Source organism: Salarias fasciatus, chromosome 19, assembly GCF_902148845.1.
Source record: "Salarias fasciatus chromosome 19, fSalaFa1.1, whole genome shotgun sequence".
Lineage (NCBI taxonomy): Eukaryota > Metazoa > Chordata > Actinopteri > Blenniiformes > Blenniidae > Salarias > Salarias fasciatus.
This window is the reverse complement of record NC_043763.1, coordinates 2,854,928-2,882,378: the sequence shown is the minus strand read 5'-3', so window position 1 is coordinate 2,882,378 and position 27,451 is coordinate 2,854,928. Positions and strand designations below refer to the sequence as shown.

The 27,451-nt window shown below is 46.6% G+C and overlaps 3 protein-coding genes across 6 annotated transcripts; 2 read left to right on the top strand and 1 right to left on the bottom strand.

The window, feature by feature from the left end:
* Nucleotides 1–23: 23 nt before the first annotated feature.
* Nucleotides 24–7,990, top strand: pcnx4 (pecanex 4). Of its 2 annotated transcripts, XM_030117667.1 has the most exons (11): nt 24–167; nt 1,656–2,432; nt 2,522–2,701; nt 3,059–3,597; nt 3,696–3,796; nt 4,083–4,205; nt 4,287–4,647; nt 5,883–5,986; nt 6,068–7,173; nt 7,248–7,434; nt 7,510–7,761. In XM_030117667.1, exons 2-11 carry the CDS (start codon nt 1,735–1,737, stop codon nt 7,759–7,761), a joined length of 3,651 nt encoding a protein of 1,216 aa, XP_029973527.1. In that variant the 5' UTR covers nt 24–167; nt 1,656–1,734. The 2 variants fall into 2 exon arrangements, with proteins under 2 accessions (XP_029973527.1, XP_029973528.1); XM_030117668.1 differs by lacking the exon at nt 24–167 and having other exon boundaries at nt 1,735–2,432; nt 7,510–7,990.
* A 65-nt stretch (nt 7,991–8,055) lies between these two features.
* dhrs7 (dehydrogenase/reductase (SDR family) member 7) lies at nt 8,056–12,713 on the bottom strand. Its single transcript, XM_030117672.1, has 8 exons — nt 12,707–12,713; nt 12,504–12,633; nt 11,320–11,472; nt 10,148–10,254; nt 9,727–9,966; nt 9,515–9,637; nt 9,225–9,440; nt 8,056–8,741 (listed from the first exon to the last, which is right to left on the bottom strand). Exons 2-8 carry the CDS (start codon nt 12,631–12,633, stop codon nt 8,700–8,702), a joined length of 1,011 nt encoding a protein of 336 aa, XP_029973532.1. The 5' UTR covers nt 12,707–12,713; the 3' UTR covers nt 8,056–8,699.
* Nucleotides 12,714–15,837: 3,124 nt separating this feature from the next.
* On the top strand, nt 15,838–26,851 carry ppm1aa (protein phosphatase, Mg2+/Mn2+ dependent, 1Aa). 3 transcript variants are annotated; one of them, XM_030116483.1, is made up of 6 exons: nt 15,838–16,160; nt 17,459–18,312; nt 18,402–18,519; nt 19,447–19,558; nt 19,662–19,719; nt 24,476–26,851. In XM_030116483.1, the coding sequence occupies exons 2-6, from the start codon at nt 17,476–17,478 to the stop codon at nt 24,503–24,505; spliced, it is 1,155 nt and encodes a 384-aa protein (XP_029972343.1). In that variant the 5' UTR covers nt 15,838–16,160; nt 17,459–17,475; the 3' UTR covers nt 24,506–26,851. The 3 variants fall into 3 exon arrangements, with proteins under 3 accessions (XP_029972343.1, XP_029972342.1, XP_029972341.1); XM_030116482.1 differs by having other exon boundaries at nt 15,838–16,234; nt 17,435–18,312; XM_030116481.1 differs by having other exon boundaries at nt 15,839–16,234.
* Nucleotides 26,852–27,451: the final 600 nt, after the last annotated feature.

Here is a 27,451-nt window from a genome sequence, read left to right as displayed (position 1 = left end):
CTACAGGCTAACTGAGTCTCATGCCGATGTTGCCTGGTTTTCTTGCCGTTAGCTAGCAGCTAACATTAATACCGCTGTTTTCCGCCCATTTAATAATAATATTGACAAACGTACACCGCCCAGCACCGCACAACGAGCCTCTACATCTAGCTACTCTGCCGCAGACGGTGAGTTCTCCACGCACGGTTGCCAACACGCTGTTGTTTACCTGTGAGTAATATCAAGCTAACGGGTTGTCAGACTGGTAGCTAACAATAATAAAGCTAACGAAGGTGAAAATGCTGAAAACGATGAGCTCGAAACAATTCACTTCTAAATAATTACTCGGTTACATTCACGGAATGAAGAGTTAAATACGTCTACTATCCCAAACAGGTTAGCGCATCCACGTTAAGAGGTGCCACCTATAAACCAGACTGGTTCTGTTCATACAACTTCCATTGGTCCCATAATGTTTCAGTGAGAACAGTCCGACCCGTCCCAGTGTAAATAAACACCTGTAAACATGCTTATTTTGCTTTTCAGACCCACCTGTAAGACTTTCTGTGCTGTATAAATAAGAAAATTAATAAAATATGCATACTTACTGAATAACACAGGGATAAAAGTTGTCGCTTTTATGTCCCTGATGAGAAAAATAGCGCAGCCTGAACATAATAGTTGATATTCTTTATTGTTGAATTGCAGATCATTCATCAGGAATCACAGAATATTTCCTACAAGTAATTTCTTGCATTTTGTCACTGGTTTGGGTTCCTGCTATTGCAAACTTGTTGATTCCAGCTCCTTTCAAAGGGTATCATTTGGATTTAGGTCAGGATTATTATATTTTATAGTATTAGTAAGTCCATCTGGTCTTTCTCAGCCATTGGGCTGCTCAGTGTGTTTCTCGAGTTGCTGCTGTGTGTGAAGGTCCAATACCTTCATTAAACCTACTTTTTGGACACTCACGCAACATGTCTTAGGTCTTTTAAGGTTATACATTTGAGGTTATATTTTTTCTTCTAACTGATTCAAAACAAGTAAACAGATAATCCTCACAGTGTGACCAAGCTTCATTTGCATTTGACTGGATAAACCCTTCATGGTCATCATTCTGACCATCTGAGTTATACTAGTTTAACACATCTGTAAACCTTTGACCCGTTTGACATTTGACCCATTAAACACTACTTTGTGTCGTGTTTGTAGTTTAGTGTAGAATTAAAACTACTGTTTGGATTGTTACGGCTCATCTTTAAATGTCCTGCATGCTGCATCACACACCATTCATAGACTCATGTTTAGGGTGAATATTGACAGTTTTATGACTGTGGTCTTACTACTTTTTAACATTAAAAATAAATAAAACTGAAATATTTAGTAAACGTTTATGACATTTGTATTTTTTGAACATGAGCATCCCAGACACAATCAAACAGAAGAAGCATAAAACACTAGCAATTTTTTAGAATGTAAAACCTTTACTTTTGTTCGTACTTCAGTTCAAGTTTTATGGATTTCAAAAGTACAAATAGATTATTGTGAGAGTATTCTAAAATACATGTCTTCACCATACATGTTATACATTGACTGGCGCTGCTCTTATGTTAATTATAATGTTTAAGGTGTATTTTTATTTTTTCATATGAATTCTTTCTGTATGTGTGCATCAGGGCAGAGCGCCTCGCTGTGTCAGGGACGATGAATGGAAACCCTCGGGCTGCGTGGAGATGACCTGCCACCCCGTCGGGAATGGTCAGAATGGGGCCAGATGTGCCCCTTCTTAATGAATACAAGCAGGAGTTCTTCTGGAAGCGCTTCCCTCAAACAGTGTTGGGGGGTCCACGCTTCAAGTTGGGCTACTGTGCACCGCCGTATGTGTACGTCAATCAGGCCGTCCTGTTCTTGACGCCATGGCTGTTTGGGGGCGTTGGCACCCTGCTGTGCCAGCTGCAGCTCCTCCAGGAGCTCCACGCCGCCGTGCTCTCCGGCATGCTGATGTTCGGGGCGGCGGCCGGCGTGCAGGCCCTGGCGCTGTACGCTGCCCGCAGGAACGGCGCCGTGGAGAGACTTGGCGCTCCCAACGTCCTGGTTGATGAGGAGGAGGTGGAATTCACCCACTGCGTCAGTGCTGAGACGGTCCGGTTCATCGCCCCCGGGAAGCGGTTTGGGCTGAACGTGCTGCTGCACACGGTGCTGGCCGGAGTGCTCTGTGGCTTCGGGACGTGGTATGTGTTCCTCGACCGGCTGACTGCTCTCTACGGAAGCATCGGAGTGTCCCTGGTGGTCTTCGTCCTGAGCTGGGTGACAGTGTGCATCGCTGAGTACTCCCTCATTGTCAACACCGCCACAGAGACGGCCACTTTCCAGGCACAGGACACTTACGAGATCACCCCGCTCACCCGGCCCCTCTACATCTTCATTTTCATCGCTGTGGACTTAGCAGAACGGTGAGCCGTCACACAGGATTAGTCTGTGTGAATGGAAACTAAAAGTGTTTTTACAGCAGTGATGACGTTTCCGTCCTGTTGCGGTGCAGGTTCTCCGACCCGGTCCCTGAGCTCCATTTAGCCAGCCAGGTCCTGCATGTGCTGTTCCTCTTCCTACCTCTGCTGTGGGCCTTGGGGATCCTGCCCCCCCTGGACGCGCTGCTCCTCTGGGGCATGGAGCAGGCTCTCGTGTTCGGCTTGGGAGGTTCGCCCATGTCGAGTAACCTCAGGTACAAGTTCAAACATGATGAGCAGCTTCACGCTGATATTTACATGTTTTATGTTTAAAGTTAAGGAACCACCATTTATTTCTGTTTATAATTAACATTATGAATACATTTGGGTTTTTTTGGGACTTTATTCAGTGCTGTATCTTATTAATCTTGTCATGTTGAGTCTTTTTGCTTCATATTTTTTATGTGAAAAATGTAAACAGAGCACATTTCAGTCTGCTGGTATGCAGCGTATCTTCAGTGCGAACGCTCCTCTCGTCAGCTTTTCTCAGCTGCATTAAACTGACAAGTGTGACATCAGCCTGTGTATCATCAGTCCTGATTTTTTTTTCCTGTTTGTGTGCCGTCCCACAGGCTGCTGCTGATGTTTGGCGTGTCTGCCGGCGTCGCCGTGTGTAATTACTTCATCCCGTCCACGCTGGGCGTGGTCCTCTTCTCCATCTCGACGGGCTTTCTGCTCAGCCTGGACCTCAGCCAGGTTGGCTCGCTCTGCGGAGGATCCAGGGCCGCCTTCAGGGAGCGGGGGCTGCGCAGAGGCGGGTCACCACCTCCTCCTCTCAGCTCTTTCGGCTGGAGTCTGGGCTGCAGGGAGCTGCTGCTATATTTGAGCCTGTTACTGGTGGCGATGGTGGAGGCGGGGCTGCTGCATCACTTCCTGGGTTCAGCTCAGTCCCAGAGTTTGGTTTTAGGACCTCAGGCTCCTGTCAGCTACCTCCTGCTTGTACTCTTTGGCCTCTGCTGGGCTCTGAGGGAGGTTCAGGGGGCCTATGTTTTTGGAGGTGTGTTCCTCAATCCCCTGTACCCCAAAGGCATGTCCAGCGTCCAGACTTTCCAGCAAAGAAACAAAGGATTGTACATTTCTGCTGCAATCAGAAGAGTTCTTCTTTATCTTGGTGAGCAATACACAACTATGCCTTCCTTTGAGCTGGAAGTCGTGCTGTGAATGATGCAGAGTCTGACCCGCTCGTGCTCGGTGCGTTTCACTTCACAGTGTCTCCATTTGCAATGATCGCTTTCCTGTCTATGGACAAGTCTCTGGAGCCGCTCCACACGGTTTCCCTCAGCGTGGGCTTCACACGAGCCTTCAGAGTGGTACGCCTGCTCTCACTCAGCCTGCTGCACTACAGCATTAACACGCTGTGTTGAAAATGTTTATTCTAATAGCGCCACTTGTTGGGATGAATTCTCAGTATTGCCTTTGCAAACTACAGATGTTTGTTCAAAAAAAAAGAAAAACCCTGAAAAGTTTGACATTGAAAAACAAATCCTCTTGACATATCTTCTCCAAAATGTATTCAAATCAGCCTCTAAGTGCTCTCTGCTTAATTTTTGCGGCTGTCATGCTCAGCGGAGTGGCTGCTTTGTGTTTGCCGTGCAGGTGTGGCAGAGCTCGGAGGACGCGCTGCTCCAGATGGTGCTGGTGATCCTGGTGCGACTGGCAGCTGGGAGCTACGAGCTGCCGGGCTGGGACGGCCTGGGGACCGGAGTGCAGCTCCTCCTGGTGCTTCTGTCATTTCTATAGAACCTTTCTCAAAACAAGAGTGTAGTGCAGTTCATGAGACGGCTGCTCTGTGTGTTCCAGGTCGGCCTCCTGCTGGACAGACTGACCCAGTTCATGGCCAAGCTGAAGTTCTCCCTCACCGTGTTGGTCACGTCGTGGACGGAGAAGAAGCAGCGGCGTCAGTCCGCCGGGACCCTGCTGGCCCTGAACGCCTCGCTGTGCCCGCTGCTGCTGGCCGTGGTCACGCTCTCCGCTCTGCTTTCGGCCCCTCTGCTGCCCCTCTTCACCCTGCCCATCTTCCTGGTGGGGTTCCCGCGGCCGCAGCGGAGCTGGCCCGGCCCCGTCGGCACCGCCTGCCCCTGCCCAGACTCCATCTTCTACCAGCAGATGAGCGGCAGCCTGGCCTCGGCTCTGAGGACGGCCTTCGCCAGAGGATCGCTGGGTCAGTCCTCTCTTCTGTCATGTCTTCATTCTTCGGGGTTCCAGTAACGTCTGAAGCTCTGCAGATTATTTAAAATTCCATCTAATTTCATTTGCATTCAGCTGTAATAACAACAGGATAAGTTTCCCTCAGATTCGCTTCTCGCCCACACACCAGCGAGCAAAGCTCGCCCGAGATCCACAGAAGATTTAATTTATGCAACAACACTGTTTTGACTCCAGCTCTAATTCCAACCACTGAACTTTCTTCATGGGTCAAGTGGAAACTGTCTGCAGGTCAAAGGGCGCTGAAGCGTCGCCTCCTGTGGTTAAATACAAAGAGAGACGCAGCCTCAGCTGTGAGCGGCACTTCCTTGACTAACAGCAGGTTACGTGATTCCAGCTCAGCTTCCTGTGAAGTGACCCCAGTAAAACAAACAGATAAAAGAAAAAAAAAGAGAAGCTCACTTCTGTATTCATTACATCCAAATGTTTCCACAACATTAACTGTAATACTTGGATGCTAATCCGAGCTGCTGCTCAGATTTAATTCTGCGCTCCATCAGGGAGGAAAAAAAACATGCGAGTGGAGACTCGTTATTTCTGGATTAATGATTCGAAGCTGAATAAAAAATGAAGTGATGTAATCACACATAATGTATAAATCAGACCAGCGGCTTGTTAGGTTGACGCTCACAGTCAAACGGTGGCACTCGGTCGTGCGTTCTACTGCCTTGCTCACGACGGGGGGGGGGGGACGGGACGGCGAGCAGGAAAGGAATCCGCCCGTTGTGTCACTTCACATCACGAGGTAGCGGCTGGGACTATCCTGCGACGTCGTTACGGGACACGACATTATCCTTGAAGCTCGAGTCGACCTGAAACGCGGTCTCCCTCCGCTTTGTTCGTCACTTCAAAATGAAAGAAGGCCCGCGTTGTTGAGGGCTAATGGAAGGCAAAGGAGGAGGAGGGACTCAATATTTAGATCTCTGTGCAGTCAGCCAGTGAAAACAAGGCCGTGACCTTCCTGTAGGATTGTCATCGTACGCGGCTCCACAGCCGCTCACGCCGTGGCCACGCTATCCGCACAGTCAGCAACAGGACGCTCAGCTGATGCAAAATGAAAGGGCTGCATAACCAAGAGTCCCGGACGTGTGTCACAAGGAGTAGACTTCTCTTTTTCTTTCCATTAATGGATTCATTGCACCTCCCCATGTGATAAGTGCACGGATGACATGAGTTTCTCTCCCTTCGCAGGATGTTTAGCCCCGGGCTCGCATTTTCTGGGCCGCTTTCAGGACCGCATGGTTTGGATAATGATCCTGGAGAGAGGCTACGGCTACTGCACGGTCAACATCAAGGTAATCCATTGTTCCGTGTCCGCGAGGAGCCGGCGAGCGGCTCTTCAGCGTGGTGACGGGCTGCGGCGTGCTTCCCCTCAGGGTCTGGAGCTGCAGGAGACGTCGTGCCACACGGTGGAGGCGCGCCGGGTGGACGAGGTGTTCGAGGCCGCCTTCGAGCGGCCCGAGCGCCTCGGCTTCACGCAGGGCCTCAACCTGCACTGGGGCAACGCGCTCACCCCCTGCGCTGCGCTGGCCGTGCGGGTCTACTCCGACGCCAGGAACGTGCTCTCCGGCATCATCGACTCCCACGACAACCTGAGGAAGCTCCAGGACGACTTCATGAAGGCCCTGATCTGGCTGCTGCTGCGCTGCTGCGTGCAGAAGCACAAAGGCTTCCTGTGGAGCAGCGACGAAGGCTCGGGCGTCGGAGGCGCGAAGTCTCAGTCGTCGCAGCTCCCGCAGACGGCGTGCAACCCGCCGCCCGAGGCCGTGGTGGTGGAGTCCAACGTGTCCTCGCTCCGGTTCAGGCAGGACAGCTCCAGCCTGACGTCCTTCGGGGACTGGTCGGACGAGGACGACCTGTTCGGGCCCCAGCCGGCCAGACGGACGGTGGCGTTAGTGACGGCGGAGGCGCAGTCCGGACACACGGCGCTGCAGACGGGCGCCTCGCTGCCGGGCTCCGTGGAGATGGACAGCCTCTTCGAGAACATGGCGCTGTCGGCCCTGCAGCCGCTGCAGCCGCTGGGCCTGGGCATCGGCATGCCGGCCGTGGACAAAGGCCGGAACGCCGAGGTGTTCAGGGACAGCCCCGGCTCGCTGCCCCCTCTGAACTTCAGCTGCCCGCAGTCGGAGGTCTTCAACCTGCCGGCCGTGTGGAGGACGGCCCCCCTGCTGCCGTCCCGCCTGCTGGCTCTCCGGCCTCTGTTCCCAGAGGAGTGGTTCCGGTTCAGCCTGGGCCGCTTCGGGCCCGCCGTGCAGAGCGAGACGTCGGAGGACATGACGAAAGCCCTGAAGGAGGACGACGTCCTGAAGGAGCTCCACGTGCAGGTCGCCCTGTCCTGCCTCGTCTCGCTGGGGGCGGAGTCGGCCTTCACCAGCCCCAGCTACGTCTACAGGCTCTACTGTGGAGACGTTCCCTGGACAGACGGACTCGACTGGCTGTCCTCCAGCAAAGAGCTTTACCAGCTCACACTTCAGGCATTCAGGTAAAAAAAAAATCATGAACAATACCTGGTGGTTTCTCCTGAGAGTTTCCCGTCACGCTGTCGTCTCCCCGCAGGTTCAGTTTCAAGCTGCTGTTCGATCAAGCGAGCCTGGGGCCGATGGAGAGCCCCGAGGAGCTGTTCAGCACCCTGGAGGAGTACGAGCGGGACTGGTACATCGGCCTGGTGTCTGAGAAGGGCTGGCACGACAGTGTCCTGCAGGAGAAGCCCTTCCTCTTCTCTCTGGGACACGACCTGACCATGGTAACGTCCGTCCGCCCGCCCGGACCTCCCCGTCGTTCTCGGATGAGAGTAACCCGCCGCCGTCTCTGTTCCCAGGGTACCTACACCGGCCGGGTCCTGTCCCTGCAGGAGCAGCTGGTCCAGGTGGGCCGTCTGAACGGGGAGGGCGTGCGGGGCCAGTGGGCCAACCTGTCCTGGGAGCTGCTGTACGCCACTAACGACGACGAGGAGCGCTACAGCATCCAGGCGCACCCCTTCATGCTGCGAAACCTGACGGTGCAGGCGGCAGACCCCCCTCTGGGATACCCCATCTACTCCTCCGCCCCGCTGCACTTCCCCTGCCTCTGACGCCACAGGGCGACCGCGACCCCTTCAGGATTCACCGCTGAAACGGCCGAGTTCAACACTTCAGGAGAGAGATGAGGAAGCTAAAGCTCAGCTCCCGACACACACACACACACACGTAGATTATCATCTGCGTCGTTTTTCATATCAGTTTATTATCAGACTGCTGGAAGTCATTGAGGTTTAAGCAAAGACTGAAAAAAAAAAGATTGTAAAAAAGTGGCGGCTCACCGACAGCAGCACAGAAACACGATTCGATCGTCCGACTCGCCGCCCGGCTCCACCAAAGCACAACTATCTGCTCTTGGTTTTTGGTCGGACAGGAAGCGGATCACACTGCTGAATACCTCTGATTTTATCTGTTTTTTTTTTTTTGTTTTGTTTTTTTATTAGACTTTTATGGATTTCCCCTCCGTGTCCAGAAAAAAGGGAAAATAATTTTCTGGTTTTGTAAAAGACATGGAGGATGTGCCTTGGGTATGTCTCGCTGTATGTGTAATGGTGTTTTGTGCTCTCGTTTTGTTTACAATTCACTTGTTTACAATTTAGATTGAAGAGGTAAATGAAATCGTTGCGTTTCTTGTACATATTCGTTTTTATATGTGTTACTGTATATACTTCTAATAAAACTGGTTGGCAGAAGCACTTTCGGTAGCGTTTCACTGAAATATGCTGGAGCAGAGAATCAATCCAGGACGTCTTTCAACGCTCGGCACAAATGAGCAATCTTCGTTCCGTGCAGTTTAATCCCCACGTTATCAATTTATGAAAGCAATGTACCAGAAGTTAATCATTTCTTAGCGTGTTAATCTTTGTCTTCTGCGATTGAGTGCAGCGAGTCCTCAAAGGAATTGCATCCAGAAATCTTTACTTCAAGATTAAAGTTAAATTAACAGGAGAAACATTGTTGGTGAAAGTGAAGCGTTTCCTCTCCGGGACGTTCAGGAGGTCTTCTGTTTGGTGAAGTACGCCGAGTCTGCATCCTGTGGAGCAAAAGATGGGCGGTCAGCACAGACGCTCGTCTGTTTGAGGGGAAAAGGCTCCAGTTTTGTGCTCGAAGCCACTAAAACACAGAGACTTCACTGCTGAGGGCCAGACCGCCGTGACGCAGCCCTGGCTGTGTGGCGGGACGGTGACCTTTCTGCGCGGCCCTCAGCTGTCACTGTCCAGCGGACGCTCCGGTCAGCCGGCCCGCACCGCGGGGAACAGCTCCCTCCCTCGGCCATCGCCTCGCCGCCGCCGCCACGCTCTTCTTCTGAGACTCAAGCAAGGTCAGTAACGGCCGAGCCCCCCCAGACGTGTCGAGACAGCTCTGCTCACTGCCCGCCTGACTCCCTGCTCCTTATTCCAATCCCGTCGCAGAGAGAATCCACTGTCCAAGGTCGTGTGGAGTTTGCATGTTCTACCCCGGTGTGTGTGTGTGTGTGTGTGTTTCTTCTGGGTGGGACACAGATCTCTGCACTCACCAGACCAGCTTTGAAGTTGTGCACCCTCTTGCTGCCCAGCAGGTTGGTGATGAACCAGGCCAGCGTGGGCGTGTACTGCCACAGGTAGTAGAAGAGGAGGAAGGGCTGCTGGGAGATCCACATCTCCTTCACGCCGTTGGCTACTCCCACCAGGATCAGTCGCGCGCAGCGGCTCGTGGGCATCTTGTGCTCCTGGCTGCCGACCGTTTCGATACTCTTTAATGGGAAAACGACACTTAGTAAAAGCGCTCCTTGACCCGTGACGGCGGATATGAAAGGACCGGTCTCGCCTTGTGGAGCTCCTCGGTGAAGGCGTTGTGGACGATCTGGGACTGCACCGGCCCGGGACACACCGTGCTGATCACCAGGTTGGGGTAGTCCGTCAGCTCCGGGCGGAGGGAGTTGAAGAAACCCTGGACACGACACAGGCAGGCTTCATTTCAAATGCAGGACGTCACGACCGCCTGCCCGGCGCCGCCGCTCCGAAAGCCGCCCCGGTCACCTGCAGAGCGTGCTTGCTGGCAGAGTATCCCGTGGACAGCGGCACCCCGGCGAGCCCCACCACGCTGCTGATGGTCACGATGCTCCCGGAGCCCCGCCCCGTCATGTGAGGCAGCACGCACTTGGTGACGGACACCGTCCCCAGGAAGTTGAGCTCCATCACGGCCTGGTACACCTCCAGCCGGGTCTCCAGGCACAGAGAGCGCTGACTCCGGCCGCCGTTGTTTATCAGGACGTCGATCTGATCGGGCACCAAAAGAAAAAAAAAAAAAAAAAAAAAAAAAAAAAGCTGTATCTGCAGCATTTCACCTTCATCTCGATCACACGGCGTTCTCCGTTTTATCTGGAATTCTACAAACTTATACAACATAAAACATCAAACGCCGCGGCTGAGTGAGAGCGACCAGCAGTGGAGGACTCACATGTCCGAAGTGCTGGAGTGCGGCCTTGGTTTTCCCCTCGTGCGACGTTCTGTCCAGCAGGTCGAGAGGAAGAACGAGAACGTCCTCGTCCTTCAGGTCAGAGCGCTCTTCAGGGAGAACACAGGAAAAGTCACGACGGAGGTGTGGCTCTCTTTTTCACGACCAACAAACCGCCAGGACTTCTACTTGAAGAGTAAAATGGAAGCAGAGTAATCTAATCCAACAGAAATATCCAGCAAACTCCAGAAAATGAAGCATAAACATGAGTTATTTCTTCAAATTGTAAGTTTGAGTGGCACTTTGACCTCCTACGGAACGTTTTTGGTCCTCTGTCCACGTTTGAGACTGATGTGATCAAACCTTCATTTATCGTTCATCCATTTCATCATTTTTGGATCTCAGTGGGTAAAAGTGTTTATTAATTGTGCGCAGCGGTTCACAAAGCGTGACGCGAGGCTCCACTAGAGGACATCAAAAGCTTCAAGAGAGGACAAAACATAGGGAAAAAAAGAAATCCGTGGGTCAGGAGGGAAAATGTTTCAAGTTGGATTTCTGTTAAAGATAAGTGGATTTTTTTTTTTTTTTTATTTAAACACAGTTTTAGAAAAGAGAAAAAAACATATATAAAATAAGACCGAGTGCAGAAATACCTGCAACAGATGCCAAAGTTTCAGGCTATTTCTAAAAATCTGCCTTACAACCTTACAATGTGAAATAAATCAATACTTAAAGCAGAAGTCTGACTCGTATTGGACCATGAGCGCTGAAGGCCACGCCGAGAAGAAAAAGTTGAGATACAATTGAAGCGACGCGCCTGCTTTATTCACACTCATAACAGTGGTGAGGCTTTTTTCTGACCGACCAGAGAAAAACAGGAGCGCAGGGGAAGAAGAACGGAAGAATCTGTGAGAGCTGGCGTGTCGGGCGCGCTGAGTCTGCCGAGACATGAGTAACTGATGGAAGGTTAATGTGACGAGTACAACCACGACTTCATTCACTCCTTCACTGACCGTTTGTGAGGGCCATGTAATCAAAGTTCTCGCTGTGGAATGGGGCAGATCTTGCATTGTTCCGTTTACGTCTCGAGGCCGACTGAAAAGCCGAGCCGAGCCATAAAGGTCTGGCTCAGCGGTTGCGGAGGCAGCGGAGAATGAAACCAGAGGTTTCTTTACCTAAGCAGCGGCGTTTGACCCTCCTCAGCTCGTCCTCGCGGCGAGCCGACAGGATGAGGCGGGAGCCGCACCCGGCCAGCTGGTAGGCCAGCTCCTCGCCGATCCCGCTGGAGGCCCCGGTGACCCAGACCACCAGGCCTTTCAGCTTCTTCTCTGAGAACACACAGCCACACAAACACAAGCTGAGTCTCTGGAAGACAGCCGATCCTTCACTGTCAAGCCCCTGCATGCGTCTATGTCCAATAATAATCTGTTCCATCTAACATGAATGTAACTCTGTGTGGAGGAACGGTGTGAAGAATTCACAAAGTGTTTCTAATGTGTTTTAAACAACCTTACAGTTAACTTCTGATTGGTTACAATCTCAGTCTCTGCTTCAATGCAAGTTTTTCCCTCATTTTCTAAAAACAACCACCTCAAAACTCACAGCAGTTTGTTCATTTTTACAAAAAAGTATTTCTGAATTTGTAACATGGATAGGATCAATAATAGGATTACTTTAGTAAACAGACTGAATGGATGGACACATTTTCCTGCAGCCGTTTCTGTCGAGACTAAAACACTTAATTTGTGTCATAGACAAATGGTTTGTGGATGTCAGGTCTCTTTAGGAATTTAAAACACATCCAAACACCAGAAGGGATGAAATAAAAGACTTTAGATCACGGTTCTCAAACACATTTCAGTTATTTTTAAACTTTTCTTCGTTGCGGCATGGTGTATACGCGAGGAAAAACTCTCTATTTTCACAAAACCAAATAATTTAACAATTATATATCCAATTGTAAGGATACATTCTCAGGCACAATATCAAAACAAACAAAACAAAAAAATTACTTTGTTGGTTTGGAGGTCCTGATTGGAGCCTCTAGCGGGCTGCTTTTAGCTCACGGGCCTTATGTTTGACACACCTGTCAGATACAGGGATATCATGTTTAGTACATGTGAAAAAACTCCCTCCTTTCCAAGCAAGTGATCTACTCATATAATGTTCCCAAACTGTAACTACGGTGGCCCTGAAGGTTTTATTACCGAAGTGTGTAAACGCGAATTTTGCATTTGAGTGTTGCCTGTTGCAACTGAATTGCACACAACACGTGTTTAAAACAAAGCGCAGGCAGAAAGGAGGAGGAGGAGGAGGAGGAGGGTTTGCTGAGCAGGTACCTTCACTTTAATTGCCTCACCTGGCCTCCCTCCCAGCAGACTGGCCCGCAGGAGAGTGAAGTCTGCGTCCGCGAACATGAAACAGAGGCAGTGGAGCAGGAAACACACCGGAAGTGTCCAGCAGAGCGCGGATAAAACCCAGCAGTCCATCTGAAGACCCACAAGTTACACTACACCTGAGGACGGGAGGAAACACAACTGAGACCAAAACAAAGCTGCCTACCTTTAAAGCGTCGCCTATAAACTCGTCACTTCCGACTGGGATTTTCAAAGTAAAGCTCCCTTTTCTGCCGGATGTTGATGAAGGTGGGAGAAGAAGCATGCATGTCCACATTAAACTAATGCAGTACCACTTGTTATGTATTGTAACATCCAGCATCAAGACTTCTGTCTTCCTCTGACTGATCTTAGGGCCTGTTTGTCATGTGAAGGTGTGAATTCGAGGAATCTTCTCTTGCACATGCTGTGAAGCCTGGGTTATCAGTGATCTGTTGATCATCAAGCATTGTGATCAAAGTCCATCTCATTCCACTCTGCTGGTCCTCTGTTGTTCGCCACATCACTCAGGAATAATTTACCTCGACAGCAGCCAGACATGATGGCGAAGCGAGCAGTGACGACAAAAACCGCCTCACCAAGGCTTCAGATGGATGAACAACATCAGGAAGTGTCTCAGCACAGCAGACCAAATGAAAACTGTACCCGAGCTGCGTGCTCACTGCACAATTTACAGAGGGTATCTCTGAGACGTTTGCATGTTCTCCCTGTGTGCACACATGTTCTCCAGTTTCCTCCCACAGTCCAAAAACCTCCATGTGGGTTTAATTTGTAACCTCAAGTGTGTCTGTGTCTCTGAACTGTTGAAAGTGGTGTACAAGATGGTTTTATAACATGTGTGTCCGTGTGTGTGCGTGTGCGTGTGTGTACACAAGGAAAAAGAGCTGATGCACAACTGTTAACTGAGAAGCACTTAACTCACCGAAAAGAAGTTAACTGTTAACTGAAAAGAAGCACAAAATACGTGCACATAATGTGAGGTTCGTGCTCTCACAGTCTGTGTCAAAGTAAAACTGGATTTTCATTCAACTTATTGAGGCCCTCGTCGTTTTGTGAAGGCTTATATCTTTGCAGATTTTGAAAATGTGGTTTTTTTGTCTATATAATAGTGAAAGTTTTCATTGAAATCAGCATTTCATTTTTAAACAATCCCAATAATGTAAGACAAATTGAAAAAAGGTGTTTCACTTCTCATTTCATTTCATTTACGTGAAACTCAATCCAGTGTTTGGAAAGAGAAATGTAGAAAATCAATAAACCCTATGTGATTATCTCAGAATACATTTATTAGTGTTATCAAGCAGCTGAGAGCAGGACATAGGCTGACACGTCTAATAAATATTCTTGACAAATCATGTTGAATGTGCCGTAATTGTTGATTAATCACAAGTGAATTCACATTGATTTTCCTGAAAACAGTTTTTTCTTTAACAAGAGATACTTTTTATACCACCTGAGGTTGTAAAATGTGAGATTTGATCTCTCCTGCCATGTCAAACTGTGCTGCAGGTCTTCATATGTAAAACTGAGCACCAACACTGCTGTCAAATCAATTAGGAAAAAAAAAAACCAGCAGCTGTATTCAGAATATTGTTTCTCTCTCTCTCTCTCTCTCTCTCTCTCTCTCTCTCTCTCTCTCTCTCTCTCTCTCTCTCTCTCTCTCTCTCTCTCTCTCTCTCTCTCTCTCTCTCTCTCTCTCTCTCTCATTTAAACAATACAAGTGTAAAACAAAGGCTGCCTCACACTCGTCCTTGGTTGATGGGTGATTTGTTATATCAAGGACACGCAGGAATTGCTGAGTTTGATGTTTGTTGTTGAAAGAAGTCTCCACCATTTACAATTCAAATGCTGATTAGTGACAAAGGCCACAAAAGTGCCTCAAGCAGAAAAGATGAGTGTTTGACTGAGGATAATGCTATTTTTCTCTCAGATTGTAAAGTGAATATTAACCTGGTTCCATCTACATGCTGCTGTCGCATAAACAGGTTTCATACTTATATAAAACATAAATATTAACAGACCAGTATTCACTTTCATATGTTAATATCTGAACTGTGAGGGAAAAAAAAGCTGCACATGACAGAGAGAGAACATGCAGCCTCCACATAGAAAGGCATGGGGTTCTTCTTCTCATCAAAGAAAAAAAAATGTGTGTATGTTTATGAAATCAATATTTAACAATATTTCTGAATGAAAAAGTATTTTCAGATTGAAAACTTTGTTTGTTGTAATTATATTATTGCAGGGATATGCTTGTTTCAAAGGATATGAACATAATTACATTCTATTGATGATATTTTACCAGTTTTCCAGTGTGTGTTAACATTTATTTATTTATTTATTTATTTATTTATTTATTTATTTGGGACCAATAACTTCCATATTTCTTCCTTAAACCAGAAAATAAGTTTATTTTGATGGACAGGTGCAGCATATGCAAGACTTTAAAAATTAGAAAGAATTGAAAAACACTTCTGCTTCACACTTCTCATAATATTTGTTGTGCTTTCCACCCTTGACAGATGATTATGCATACTGCTCATGAAACCTGAGCAAGTTACTCTATTTTAAAACAAGATATTATTTTGGAGGATACCAGTAATCAGACACAACTTTCCATTCCACTTCTAATTCTTCTTTCAAGCACAAATTTTAAAATGTTTTGAATCCATACTTTCATGATTTTATGGGGTTTTTTTTCATAAATCATTTTAAATCAGTGTATTTGATTTAGAGTACACACTTGCCTATCTGTACTATTCTGATTTAAAATTACACTTGTCTCCTTTTCAACTTCAAAATTTGCAACTTAAAGGTTTTATTACTTCATATCATACACTTCTCATATTTTTCAGCACCATTCAGTTATTGTGATCTTCAGAGTTGTTCAGTGTGAGTGTGTCTCTATCCAGCCTGTGTGCAAACAACACAATCACTTGGCAGCCGTCCGTTGATATGGCAGAGGTGCCTTTTTTATTGTTTAAAGTACTGCTGTAAAAAAATGAATGATGAATGGTGTGGGGCTGTATATAATCCTGGCCCGACACTAGTGTTTCTTGGATGTACAGATGTTGAGGGCATGCTTCCTGTGCTCCTGTGTGCAGCCACAGTTCCACTATGTGTTTGCTTTCAGGACTCCTCTATGTGCATGCTCTGTGTGAAGTTATATCTCCTGTATGTACAGTGAAGCTCCTCTGTGCGCATCCCTCCTGCGCTGCTCGGTGTGCGGCCATGGCTCTACGGGCTGTGCAGCCTCAGCTCCTCAGCGATGATGTCATGTTTTCAAATACGCAACCTGTAACATCCGGGTCCTGTCCGTGTGGCTCCGTGCTGCTCGGAGGCTAACGCTAGCTAGCAAGCTGTCAAGCTGTCAAGTGGAAAGGCTGGGCAGGCGATTCAGCTTGGCCGCACTCAGCTCCGGCCTCCTCGATCTCACCGTAACATCTGCGAGAGTATTCTTTAGCTCTCCAGCTGAGAGAATGTAATGCGCCACGGCTGTAGGCAAAGAGGGACCTCGGCACTTTTTGAGTCTTGAGTGACGATCGCTTGTTGCTAGCTCGCTGGCTAGCTAGCCTAGCTGAACCGCCTGAAACCCCCGTTCTGTCGGTGTAGCCTCTCCGGTAAGAACCTTGGACACTCGGTTCTTGTCTCCTTCGCAGCTTCCGTCGCTGTCAACTGGTCTTTTGGTGATTTGGTAAGTCTCTACACGATAACTGTATAGGTAGGGGACGGCTCGGCAGTTAGCCACCTTAGCATGTAGCATGGTGGAAGGAGGCCTGTCAAAGTTAGCTGTGAGGGACAAGGGTCAAGGCCCAGCGAGGCACGGCTGTTTGTTTATTTCGCTTCTGCCGACAATCTCCCGCAGCAGCAACATGAGGGATGAACACTGAGCGGATTCGTGGTTTATGTGACTTTTACCCCGCGGACTCTGGCAGTTCTGACGGTTTGCGCTGGTTATCGAGTTCACTCGTCAGTGGCTGAGCTAACATTAGCTTTGCAGGCATGTAACGATGGCTGGAACTCACATTACTCCGAGTAGCTGCGCTACGAAGGTCAGACTCGTTTAATATTGTTTTCAAACACGATTCAAAGCCCCACGTCTTTAAGTTGCGTATAATAGTAACACCCGGTGACTTGAGGGCGTTTCATTCGATCTACAAGATCAGCGGTCCTACTATGAAGCCAAAATGTGTTCCCATGTCTACTATTTATAGATTAGAGCAGACGCTTGTACTCAGCTCGCAGATGATAATCTTTGGCCTCAAATGGATGGAGGACGATCTGTTTGTTTTAACACATGAAATAATAACCCCTTGTGTCATTTGAAACAATTCACGCCACACCTTTCACCAGAAATCTCAACAGAAGTCCCAATAATTTGGGAGAAAATGAGTTTGTTTGAACAATTTTAAATATATGAATTATTATACTTCACAAAGTCAGAAACATAGTGTATGTATACAATACATAAAACAGGGTAAAATAATTAGGATCCTAAACATTTAGTTCTCTCTCAGGCCTTTGCCCACCAAATCAATGATTACATATGAAAATATCCTTTGATTTCTTGCTGTCTTGACAGTGGTCAGGTGTATAAACTTGGAGGAGCATTATCTCTCCAGGTCTGTTGTGGTGAAATATTCCACCTTAAACACCTAAACTCAGGCTTTTTCGTTGGTACAATGTTGAAAACAACTTAGTGAAAGATTGTTTGCAATTCTGAGCTTCTTTGGAAGAGACAGCAATGAACAAACAAACAAAAAAAAGCAACACACAAGATAATCTTTAGTAAAAGGAGTCTTTCCTAAAGAGCAAAGGCCTTTACTGGAGGACTGCTGTCGTTTTTGTTGCTAGTACTGATATAAGTTACACATTTCTGCATGTTTGTCTACAGATCTGTTTCTCATTTGTGTTCCAGGCTGTTTGAGGGACACAATGGGGGCATTTCTGGACAAACCAAAGATGGAAAAGTACAATTCCAACGGTGAAGGTAATAACCTGAGGTATGGGCTGAGCAGCATGCAGGGCTGGCGGGTTGAAATGGAAGACGCACACACGGCAGTAATCGGCCTGCCTCATGGTCTCGACCTCTGGTCCTTCTTCGCCGTTTATGATGGGCACGCCGGCTCTCAGGTGGCCAAGTACTGCTGCGAGCACCTGCTGGAGCACATCACCAGCAACCCAGACTTCCAGAGTGCTCTGCAGGAGGACCCCTCTGTGGACAGCGTGAAGAACGGGATCCGCACGGGATTCTTGCAGATTGATGAACACATGCGGACCATCTCAGAGAAGAAGCACGGCGTGGACCGCAGCGGCTCCACCGCAGTGGGGGTCATGATTTCTCCAAGCCATATCTATTTTATCAACTGTGGCGACTCGCGGGGCCTCCTCAGCAGAGGCGGAGCGGTGCACTTCTTCACACAGGATCACAAACCCAGCAATCCACTAGAGAAGGAAAGAATTCAGAACGCCGGTGGCTCAGTCATGATCCAGCGAGTTAATGGGTCCCTAGCTGTGTCTCGGGCTCTGGGAGACTTCGACTACAAGTGTGTGCATGGAAAAGGCCCGACAGAGCAGCTGGTTTCCCCAGAGCCCGAAGTTTATGCAATAGAGAGATGTGAAGGGGAAGATGAGTTCATTATATTAGCTTGTGACGGCATCTGGGATGTCATGGCCAACGAGGAACTGTGTGACTTTGTGAGGTCAAGGCTAGAGGTCACGGAGGATCTGGAGAAAGTCAGCAATGAAATTGTGGACACCTGCTTGTACAAGGTACGTCAACCTCCTAAACGTAAACGCAGACCGATGGTGTGAAGCGTCTTGGCTGGTTTTTGTAACTCGTCTTTGTGTTCTTGCCACAGGGAAGCCGGGACAATATGAGTGTGGTGTTAATTTGCTTTCCTGGGGCACCAAAAGTTTCTCCAGAGGCAGTAAAACAGGAGGCTGAGCTGGACAAATATCTGGAGGCAAGAGTAGAAGGTAGGAAGAGGAGAACACACTCACAAAGGGGTGGACATAGGCTTAAATATTGAAAACCGTTTTCACACCGATCCACTAATCTGAACCCGTCTGCTGGGTGTGTGTGGTTAAAAATCCCTCTGTTTCAGTGTGAAAACGGCTTAAAGGCAGAATTACATGATGGTTACATGATGCAACATGAGCCGGGTACAGATGTAATGTAGAAGTCTTAATCTCATTTCTGTTTGAGAAAACAGCCTCTGTCAGTGAAGTCCTCAACATGTGAACATTTTGTTATTGTTTGTTATTGATGAGTGCACATATGCTCTGTGATGGAAAGTGCACTTAACATCATCCACCCTAAAAAAGTATTTGTAGCATGATCGATTCAGCGACGTGGTGGATGTTGTTTGGCTTTTTTCATTGGACATTTTGAGCTGTGATCATAAATGGATTTGATGTCGGATAAGAACTTTTCCATGGAAAATTATATATATTCTTTGCTCATTTCTTTACATATATCTAAATATTTTTAAAGACTGAGATTGTGCAATTTTTTATTACTTCATTCCAGAAGAATTTAAATTGGGACTAAATATTTCATTTCATTGCTCTCCCATGATTTTTGTTTTTATACATGTTTAAGCCAGCTCACATGCATTGTTCACCGATAAACAAATACCTAAGTTGATCATGCAGCCAAGTTGTCCAAGCTGGTTTACAGTGTGCGCAAAAAAAAATCAAAAACTTAGAGGAACAACTCAGTAAGCATCAGAAAAGCTTGAACCATCCAGGATGGACTGATAGAACACAGTTGATGTTGTGTGGTCATACATGAAACATGAAATCGCACTTTATATCTTTGAACAGTGTTTGTCACAGCATTTTAATCTGTATTTGTGTTTTTGGTTTGTTTAAAATACTGTGAATTATTTTCTTTCCTACCAGAGATCATCAAAAAGCAGGGGGACGAAGGCGTCCCCGATTTGGTCCACGTTATGCGGACGTTAGCATCTGAGAGCATCCCCAATCTCCCTCCTGGAGGCGAGCTGGCAAGCAAGTACGGCGACCTCACCTCAGTGCGACCGTCGTGACCGCCAGCGACGGCTGACTAGTAGTTTTTGAAACGTCTCCCATTGACATGTTGTCTCTTTCCCCCTCAGACGAAGTGTTATTGAAGCGGTGTACAACAAACTCAACCCCTACCGAAGCGACGACACAGTAAGTATCCACATGCTCCGTTCTCCCCCGCAGGTCTGTGTGGTTTGGAGCATGCGTGGCCCTGAAGTGTGAACAGCAAGGTTTCACTAATCTTCTGCATGTCAGTCAGAATAATTCAGGAAGAAAAGGCTTTGTGGCCCAGTGACAGAAAAATACCATTAATTAAAAAAAAAGTATAGTTTGTGGTTAGACTGACGTCTCAACTCGTCACATTCAGGAGGAGTTCATTCAGGCCAAACCACTTAGCAGTTCAGGAAAGAGAATTTTTTTTTTTTATTCATTCTTTTGATCTCGATAAGTTCCCACATATAGGGATTTTAATCAGTCACCATTTTCTGTCTTATATCCATTTAACAATGTATTTGAAAAGTGTCTCTGTTTATTCTCGAGCTGCCGCGAATAGGAGACGATAAAAATTCATCGACGGCTTTTCTTTTTTCTTTTTTTTTGACGACTCGTCATTTTGTGTCCACAGGATCGGTTAATTTCTCGATCTGACACGTCGAGAAACGTCAGTAAAACGTCTAAACAAGCTGTTGTAGAACCAAAACGAGGAGCGATTCAGTCACTGCAGCTTGTTCCTCCCCTCAGATGTTTTCAGAAACACTTTTCACTCAACTGTTTTAGTATGAAAGAGAAGTTTTGTAACCGACTCGCTGTATTGGTCCGGTTTGAAGTCTTTGAAAGACTTTCTGGCTCGCACACCAGCGATGCTACACATGATACACTCATCACCAGGGAGCTGGAGCGTGTGTGAGGATCTTATTTTCAGACACGGCGTGTTTCCGTGCGAGAAAAAAAAAACCATTCCTGTGGACACATACCCACTAAAATGAACTCAAACAGAATAGAGCAGTATTCAGTAAGCTGGAATTGTCCTGCATTTTTTAAAATTTTAATTAGTCATAAGGATTGGTTGAATTATTGATAAATAAGTCATCAGTGTGAGCACTGGTTTTCTTGTCCACTCCTGGTTGTCAGTAACTCGGGTGTTGCCCCTCACATTGAAATCTACCTTGTGTTTCATCCAGATTTGTGTCATAAGATCACCATAGGTGTGTGTTCCTTTAAACCTCAGTCTGAAAAGGGTAATCATGATCTGTCCTTGTGGTCTCTTTGCATGTGAAACCAGAAAAAAATGGCTCCATTTGTTTGCCTTAACTAGTCCTTTTAAAATTTCCGTCATAAACACTTTTTTTTTTTTTTTTTTTTTCCCGACAGCCAACCAAAACTCCCGGGCAGGTTTTTTTCCAAAAAGCCTCCGTTCTGTAGCACGTGAGCTAATGACACTGATTGGTGGCTCTTTAAATAAAAACTGGAGAAGATTAATACACAAAACCGTGTGTGGGATAAAAAACCGCATTCTCCTGCGTTTCGCTTTAAAAGAGACATTCCTCATTAGTCCTTTGCACACTTACAGACTATAAAGTCTACTCAGCCACCGCTCTTTGAAAATTTAATCAGATAAGCTCACTGGGTCAGCTACACTTTACTTGTTTCTCTCGTTTTGTCCTTGACGGTAAAAAAAAAAAAAAAAAAACTTGTCATTTTGTTTCAGTGTCGTATTGGTTTTTAAAATTGCCTGAACTGATTGAGTTGTGCTGAAAACCACGGTGCGTTCAGGAGCCCGGCAGACCTTTTGACTTGGATCGGTTTGAATGCGGCCCGGACTGAAGGGAGTCTGTAACCAGACTGCACAAAGCCGCCCTGTGGGAAGTGAAATCGGCTCCTTAGAATATTGTGCAGATGTATTCTAAGGGATTCAATGAGAAGTTCTGCAGTACTTATTGATGTATGGGCCTGTTTCTGTCCTCCACGCCCTGGCTCAGAGACTTTCTCCTTAAAGCGTCAGTGTTTGGATGTGAAAGATGGAGTAGATCACCTTGTATGAGGTTTGAGTGACTGTACTTGCTTCACTGTCACGGTGTGTGTGTGTCCCTGAATCTAGAGTCTGACGGGCGTGTCGCTCAGTGTCGGTTTCATCAGCCACGGCGTTATGGCGTCATAAGGCAGGATGTGGAACATAATTCAAATCACTTGGACCTCATGTGGCCTCTCCCTCTCTTTCTCTTCACTCGACAAATGACTGAGTTAAAAAAAAATCTGCATGGCGCGCGTCCTCAAGCCGACAGCGAGTCGAGACTTGTGTGGCTGCGTTCGCACTGCAGGAAAACCCGGCTCAAATCCGACGCGTCTGCCGACATGAGGCCCGTCTGATCTTCTAATTTTAAGCAGCACAGTTTCTTCCCCTCAGACTTTCCCATCTCTCAGGTGAGAGAATGTCGGAGTTCTGCAGCAGTAGCTTCACTGCAGTTCCCATCAGTCAGTTTATCATCCGAGGTGGATCAAATAATGAAGCCTCCACCGACTGCAGCTTCTGGTAGTTTAACGTCACCACACCCACCAGTTCGCTCGACCCGTCAAAGAAGAGAGGGCGTCGCTTCGAGACCTTGAAAAGCTTGAAGAGATGAAGCTGGAAGCTGCCATGTGGCTGTTGCTGTAAGTGTCAATAGAAGGACACCTGCATTACAAAGACTTTATCAACATTTAATACCAAACTTAACATAGCGAGACGTCTTAAGGCTTCAGTCCATTTACTCTGTGTGTAGTGTGAGCTTTGTGACTGAACTGTACAGCCAGTGTGCTGCACAAGTTTCTTATTGAAAAGCACCTGGAATAAAAAAAAAAAAAAACATTTCAGTGTTTTGGCCCTTGAAATTGGGTGAAAAATCATTGAAAATCATGGGTGAAACCGTGTTTGAACCCTAAAAAAAAAAAATCACATTGAAACGATGAAAGAATCTGCTGCTGCTCCACACAGGCCGTCATTCGTTCTGTCCTGCTTCCCAGATGTTTCCTGGTTACATACAGATGTGTATCCAGTGTCCTCAGCTTGTTCCTCGCTCAGGTCTGTGGCCTGGCTGGCTTTGCTCCAGACGCCCAGTGAAAGTAGCAAGACTTCTGTGATCAGTCCCACATGTTCTGATCTGTTTTCAGGGGAAAAGCCTGTCCGAGCAGAGAAACATGCTGTCGGTTTGCTCTGTACATGTGGGTCACATGGAGGCCGTGAACTGTTCAAACTGCAGTCTGATGGTAGCTACACCAATAACAACAAAAAAAAAAAAAAACGAATTTAACAGCTGCACAAAGAAATCTCAGTGAATAATTGAATTTGAGCATTAAAGACCTGCAGTGTGAACGTCGCCCCGTTGCTGCTGTTAGCAGAGTGAAATAGTCTTTTTCTTGATGTCAGTGTAAGGATCGAATTGGTAGAAGGAGAAAAAAAAGCATAAATCACACACTAACAAAATTACAATGATTGTTAAATATACGCATGTATTAGAGAAACACGATAAAAAGACAAGAAATGTGAAATATTTTAATGATCTCTATCTGGGATCAACAAAAAAAAAAAACTCCGGTTTAGTTCTCATAGTGGTGTGATCCTCAGTTTCCCCACAATAATCTGCAGTGTGGCGTTTCTGTTGGAAAACAACAAATAAAACCCACATCTCTGATGAGCTGCCTTTATTTGGCCACAGTTGTTCCGTCTCGGTGTTTGTAGAGCCTCTGAGGAGCCGTTCCATCGGGCCGCAGATGTGTGTTTGAGCCTGGCGCTGCCAGTTCTCGCTCTCCCGTCCTCGCTCTCTGCTTCCTGTGGCGTTCGAGTCACATCTGGCTTGTTTTGTCTGAGTCGTCCTTGTGGACTCGGTCCAACCTGTTCGTCTTGCCTGGTTTCTCTGTTTGGATAGACGGTCCCGTTTCTGCAGTTGTTGTTTTGTTTTTCCCTCCTTTCACAGAGGCTGTAGATGTCGGTGAAGTCACGTCATTGATCGCATTATTTAGTCAAATCAGACAGGTTTGTTTACTGTGGCACAGATGAGTATTGTGTAAATACAGTAAGCGTCTTAAATCCATAAGGAAGGACGGCGCGCACACAATCTCAAACACAATGTCGACATCCAGCTTTCCGTGGCAATAGGCCAAGCCAGCCGAACGCCGCTGCTTTGTGTGTAATCAGTGACTAACCTTGGTGACTCGGTGGTATGCATTTTATTTTCCCTTTGTGAGGTTAATGACTTCCTTGGAACCAGCAATGATCACATTCAGCATCAATTGTCAATTATGCATTCTGGCATTCTGCTAGGCTGTTTTGTTTTGTTTTGTTTTGTTTCGTTTCGTTTGTCCTGTGGACAATAATGACAGCAGCTCCACAGTGAGACGTCTTCTTTTGTGCCGTCTTTCCACACGGCGGCGTGCATCCTGTAGACGTACCGTAACCTTGTCTTATCATATATCGTTCCTCAATTCTCTTTCTAACAAAGGCCTTGTTTGTAATTCAGTCACTGTGACCACAAGCAATGGTTCCCCAGCGTATAGAGGAGTCAAAACAAAGTCGGTCGCTACATTTTAAAGGTAGTTTTAAATATCTGTTAAATAAACTGGTAGATATTGATGTGAGGCACACAAAAAAAAAAACCCAAAAAAACCTGGTAACAAATCAGTGTGAAACTAGAAAAGTTCCAAGGCCACAGTGGTGTGTGTGAATTTATTAGCTTCCCAGTGTAATTTGTTCCTGCAGATCAGACAGCGGGTCTAAATGTATTTTGACTCTGATGATTTAACCGTGTGAGTGTGTGAGTGTGTGTGTGTGTGTGAGAGAGACATGTTTGTACCTGTGCGGCTGCTAAAGGCCGCGATGTGGGTGTAGAGCCAGAGTCTGAAGGGTTTCTCCCTCCTTTCCTCTCCCATCAAGGACTCTGCGTCCACAGACGACATGTGGTAACACAACCTCCTACCACTAACACAGCATAGAGTTTACAAACCACCATCCTCTCAAGACCCACAGCAGCTCAGCTCAGCAGTCTGTCTCTCCGTCACTCTGAGCTTTTGGTTTCTAAGAAGGGAATTTCATGGGAGGAAGAGGAGGAGGAGGAGGAGGAAGAGGAGGAGGAGGAGTTGCATGCACACAAACCTGGAATAGTGCAGCACCACCAGTCCACTCTGGAGTTCAGGATCCCCACCGTCTTGTCTCCCCTTTATGTTCACCCACCTTAATATTCTCCTCTAAAGTAATCCATAAAAAGTGAGTCCACGCGGTTTTCTTTCTTTTCTTTTTTTGTTTTGTTTTGTTTTTGTTTTTGTTAAATAATCAGCTTAAGTAGTAAAGATTTTTTGCTGTAATTAATTTGATTCACATTTCCTTGTGTGTGTTTGTATATTTCTGTTTTTGTGAAGTGCAATTGTCCTGTACAAACAGCCTGTATTTAATGCAGCTTGATTTTAAGTTAAAAAATGAAAGAAATGGAAAAAGAGAACCTTTTATGCACTATCTGCCTTTTCCTGCTCTTCTGGAATTCTAACAAATGTCTATTCAGTGAATATTACCGCTTGTCCTCCAGGCACAATGTCTCTGCGCTTTCTTTTCTTCTTTTTTTTTTTTTCAGTTAGTCTATGCTCCTTAAGAAACGGGTAAAATGTATAGTTGACAGCACAGTAAGCTCTCTATATCAAACCATTTAAATCCTAATTATTTTGTTTCCCTGTGCTTTTTTTTTTTTTAATTTTTTTTTGTAAGTGGTTTTCTGTACATGCTCAAATAATATTGGCAAGGTGTTTCTCAATCATTTTGAAAGTCTGAGGTGGGAAAAATAATATATATTTTTTTCCATTTCTGCGAGGTATCGGACGACGACTCCCATGTTAACGTGTGTGTGCCTGTTTTTGTGTGGGCGTGTGTGTGTGCGCGCGCTAGTGGAAAGGCGGATGTGTTCTGTGCAACTTTAATTTGACTTTCCTCGGGTGGTTGTGACGATAGAGCGGCGTGGGTTTGAGGGAATTGCCCGTGGTGCCCCCCCCCCCCTCCTTTCCTTGTTTATTTTCTGCGGCCGGTGTTCGATCCCAGTCAGACACACACAGGCTGCCACTACTTGTGATTCTCCACAGCTTTTCTCTGAACGGCAGAGTTTACATGCTGCGTGGCGTTGGAAGCGGACGCCTCGCTCGCGGCCTGCAGCGGCTCCACTAACCGGCGCGCCGGCCGCCTCCTGCCCAAACACCCACCTGTAAATGAACATGGATACCAGTGATCACTGCGGGTGCCATATAATTTATATTCACACTCTTCAGCTTTACGACAGCCTATGCCAAGTTTGTTTCTTTTTCCTTTTTGTTTTGGGATTCCGTTTTCATGTTGTGGTACAGATAGATTTTTTTTTTTTAGCTTCTGCATTGAGCATCGGATGATTTTGATGTGAACAGTTAAAGCACTGAATATTTTAGACAAAAGTCACACGTTAACAGACAGAAAATGGTGGCTTGAGAAATTCGCCAAGCTGTTTTCTTTTATTTCCTTTTTTTTTTTTTTTTGGTTTTTGCGTTGTCTTCATTTGGATGTTTGAACTAAGAACAAATGTGCGAACTGCAGTTAGTGTCCATGGTTGAATTGCACCTTCTCGTTCCCCTCAGTTTCTGGACTCCCCGCAGCACTACAAGCCACAGCACAGCCCAGTTTGCTGCTCTAGTGTTTGAACTGTGGGTAAACTTTTTACATTTTAGTAACGACACCCCCCCCCCCCCCCCCCCCCCCTTCTAAAACAACAGTCACTTACTAAATCTGTATTTAACTCACAGTAGATTTATTTCTTGAAGAGAAATGGTTTTATTTCAGATTTATTTTCTGCCATTTTTTTTTTTTTGTCTTTGCATTGTTGGAAATTAATGTATGTATATATTTTTGACTCAAATTTTCAAGGAATAAATCATGTGGCTTGAGTTAGTTTTTTTTTTTTTTTTTTGCCATGATAAATGTGATTCTGCTTTGAGGTGTATAGATATAGATGAGCGTTGGTGTTTAGGCACACAGAGGCTTTCCCTCTAATCATGTCGGTGTTTAAACAAAGTAATCATGTACTAAAAATCTAATATTTTTAACTGATCAAAGTGACAATCCTGAGTGTTTCGCTGCTGGGTTGTGGTGGGTAGGTAATTATTAAATCTCTAACGACACACATTGACTTTACTCCTAAATTAGCTGCTCTCTAACATGCTTTTGTGGCGGGAAATGCCAAAGACACTTGGGAAGTCTGTATCGCAAGAAGCCAGTTAACCAGCTGTAACCCAGCGAGAGATGAGGGAAAAATGTGGATCTATTAGAGAGTAACTTCCTTTTAGACGCTCGTCGTTGGCTTTTAAAGGTACTCTGTGGAGTTTTCCAGCGGCGCTGTGGACAAATAGTTTTTGATGAGCGAGTCCTTGCTCTGCCAGCACACACTCACAAAGACGAGCCGGCAGGACAAATGGACGGGGAGGGGTTGGCGGGGGGGGGGGGGGGGGGGGGGGGGGGGGGGGGGACAGGGCGCGCCGGGGGCAGTAATGTGAATATCAACAGGTGGCGTCCTGCTAATAAGAGTGCCAAAGAACCATTGAACTACTGAGGGAGCAGCAGAGGTGGGAGGAAGAGACGGTTTCATGCGCTACGGGGAAGTTTGACAGGCCTTAAAGAAATGTTGAATGTAACCCAACCGCGGATTCAGAGCGGAGGCTCCATCGAGTACCTTTAACGCATCACAGAGACGGGAAAACCCTCTGGACGGGGGCCGAGTAGGCAGATCTGATTTTACTGAATATTCCTCCACAAAAACCGAACAGCCGAGGAGTTAAACTACCTTTGAAATCACAGCGTTCTGCTTTGACATTGATATCGTGCTCTTTACCTTAATATTTGTGTAAG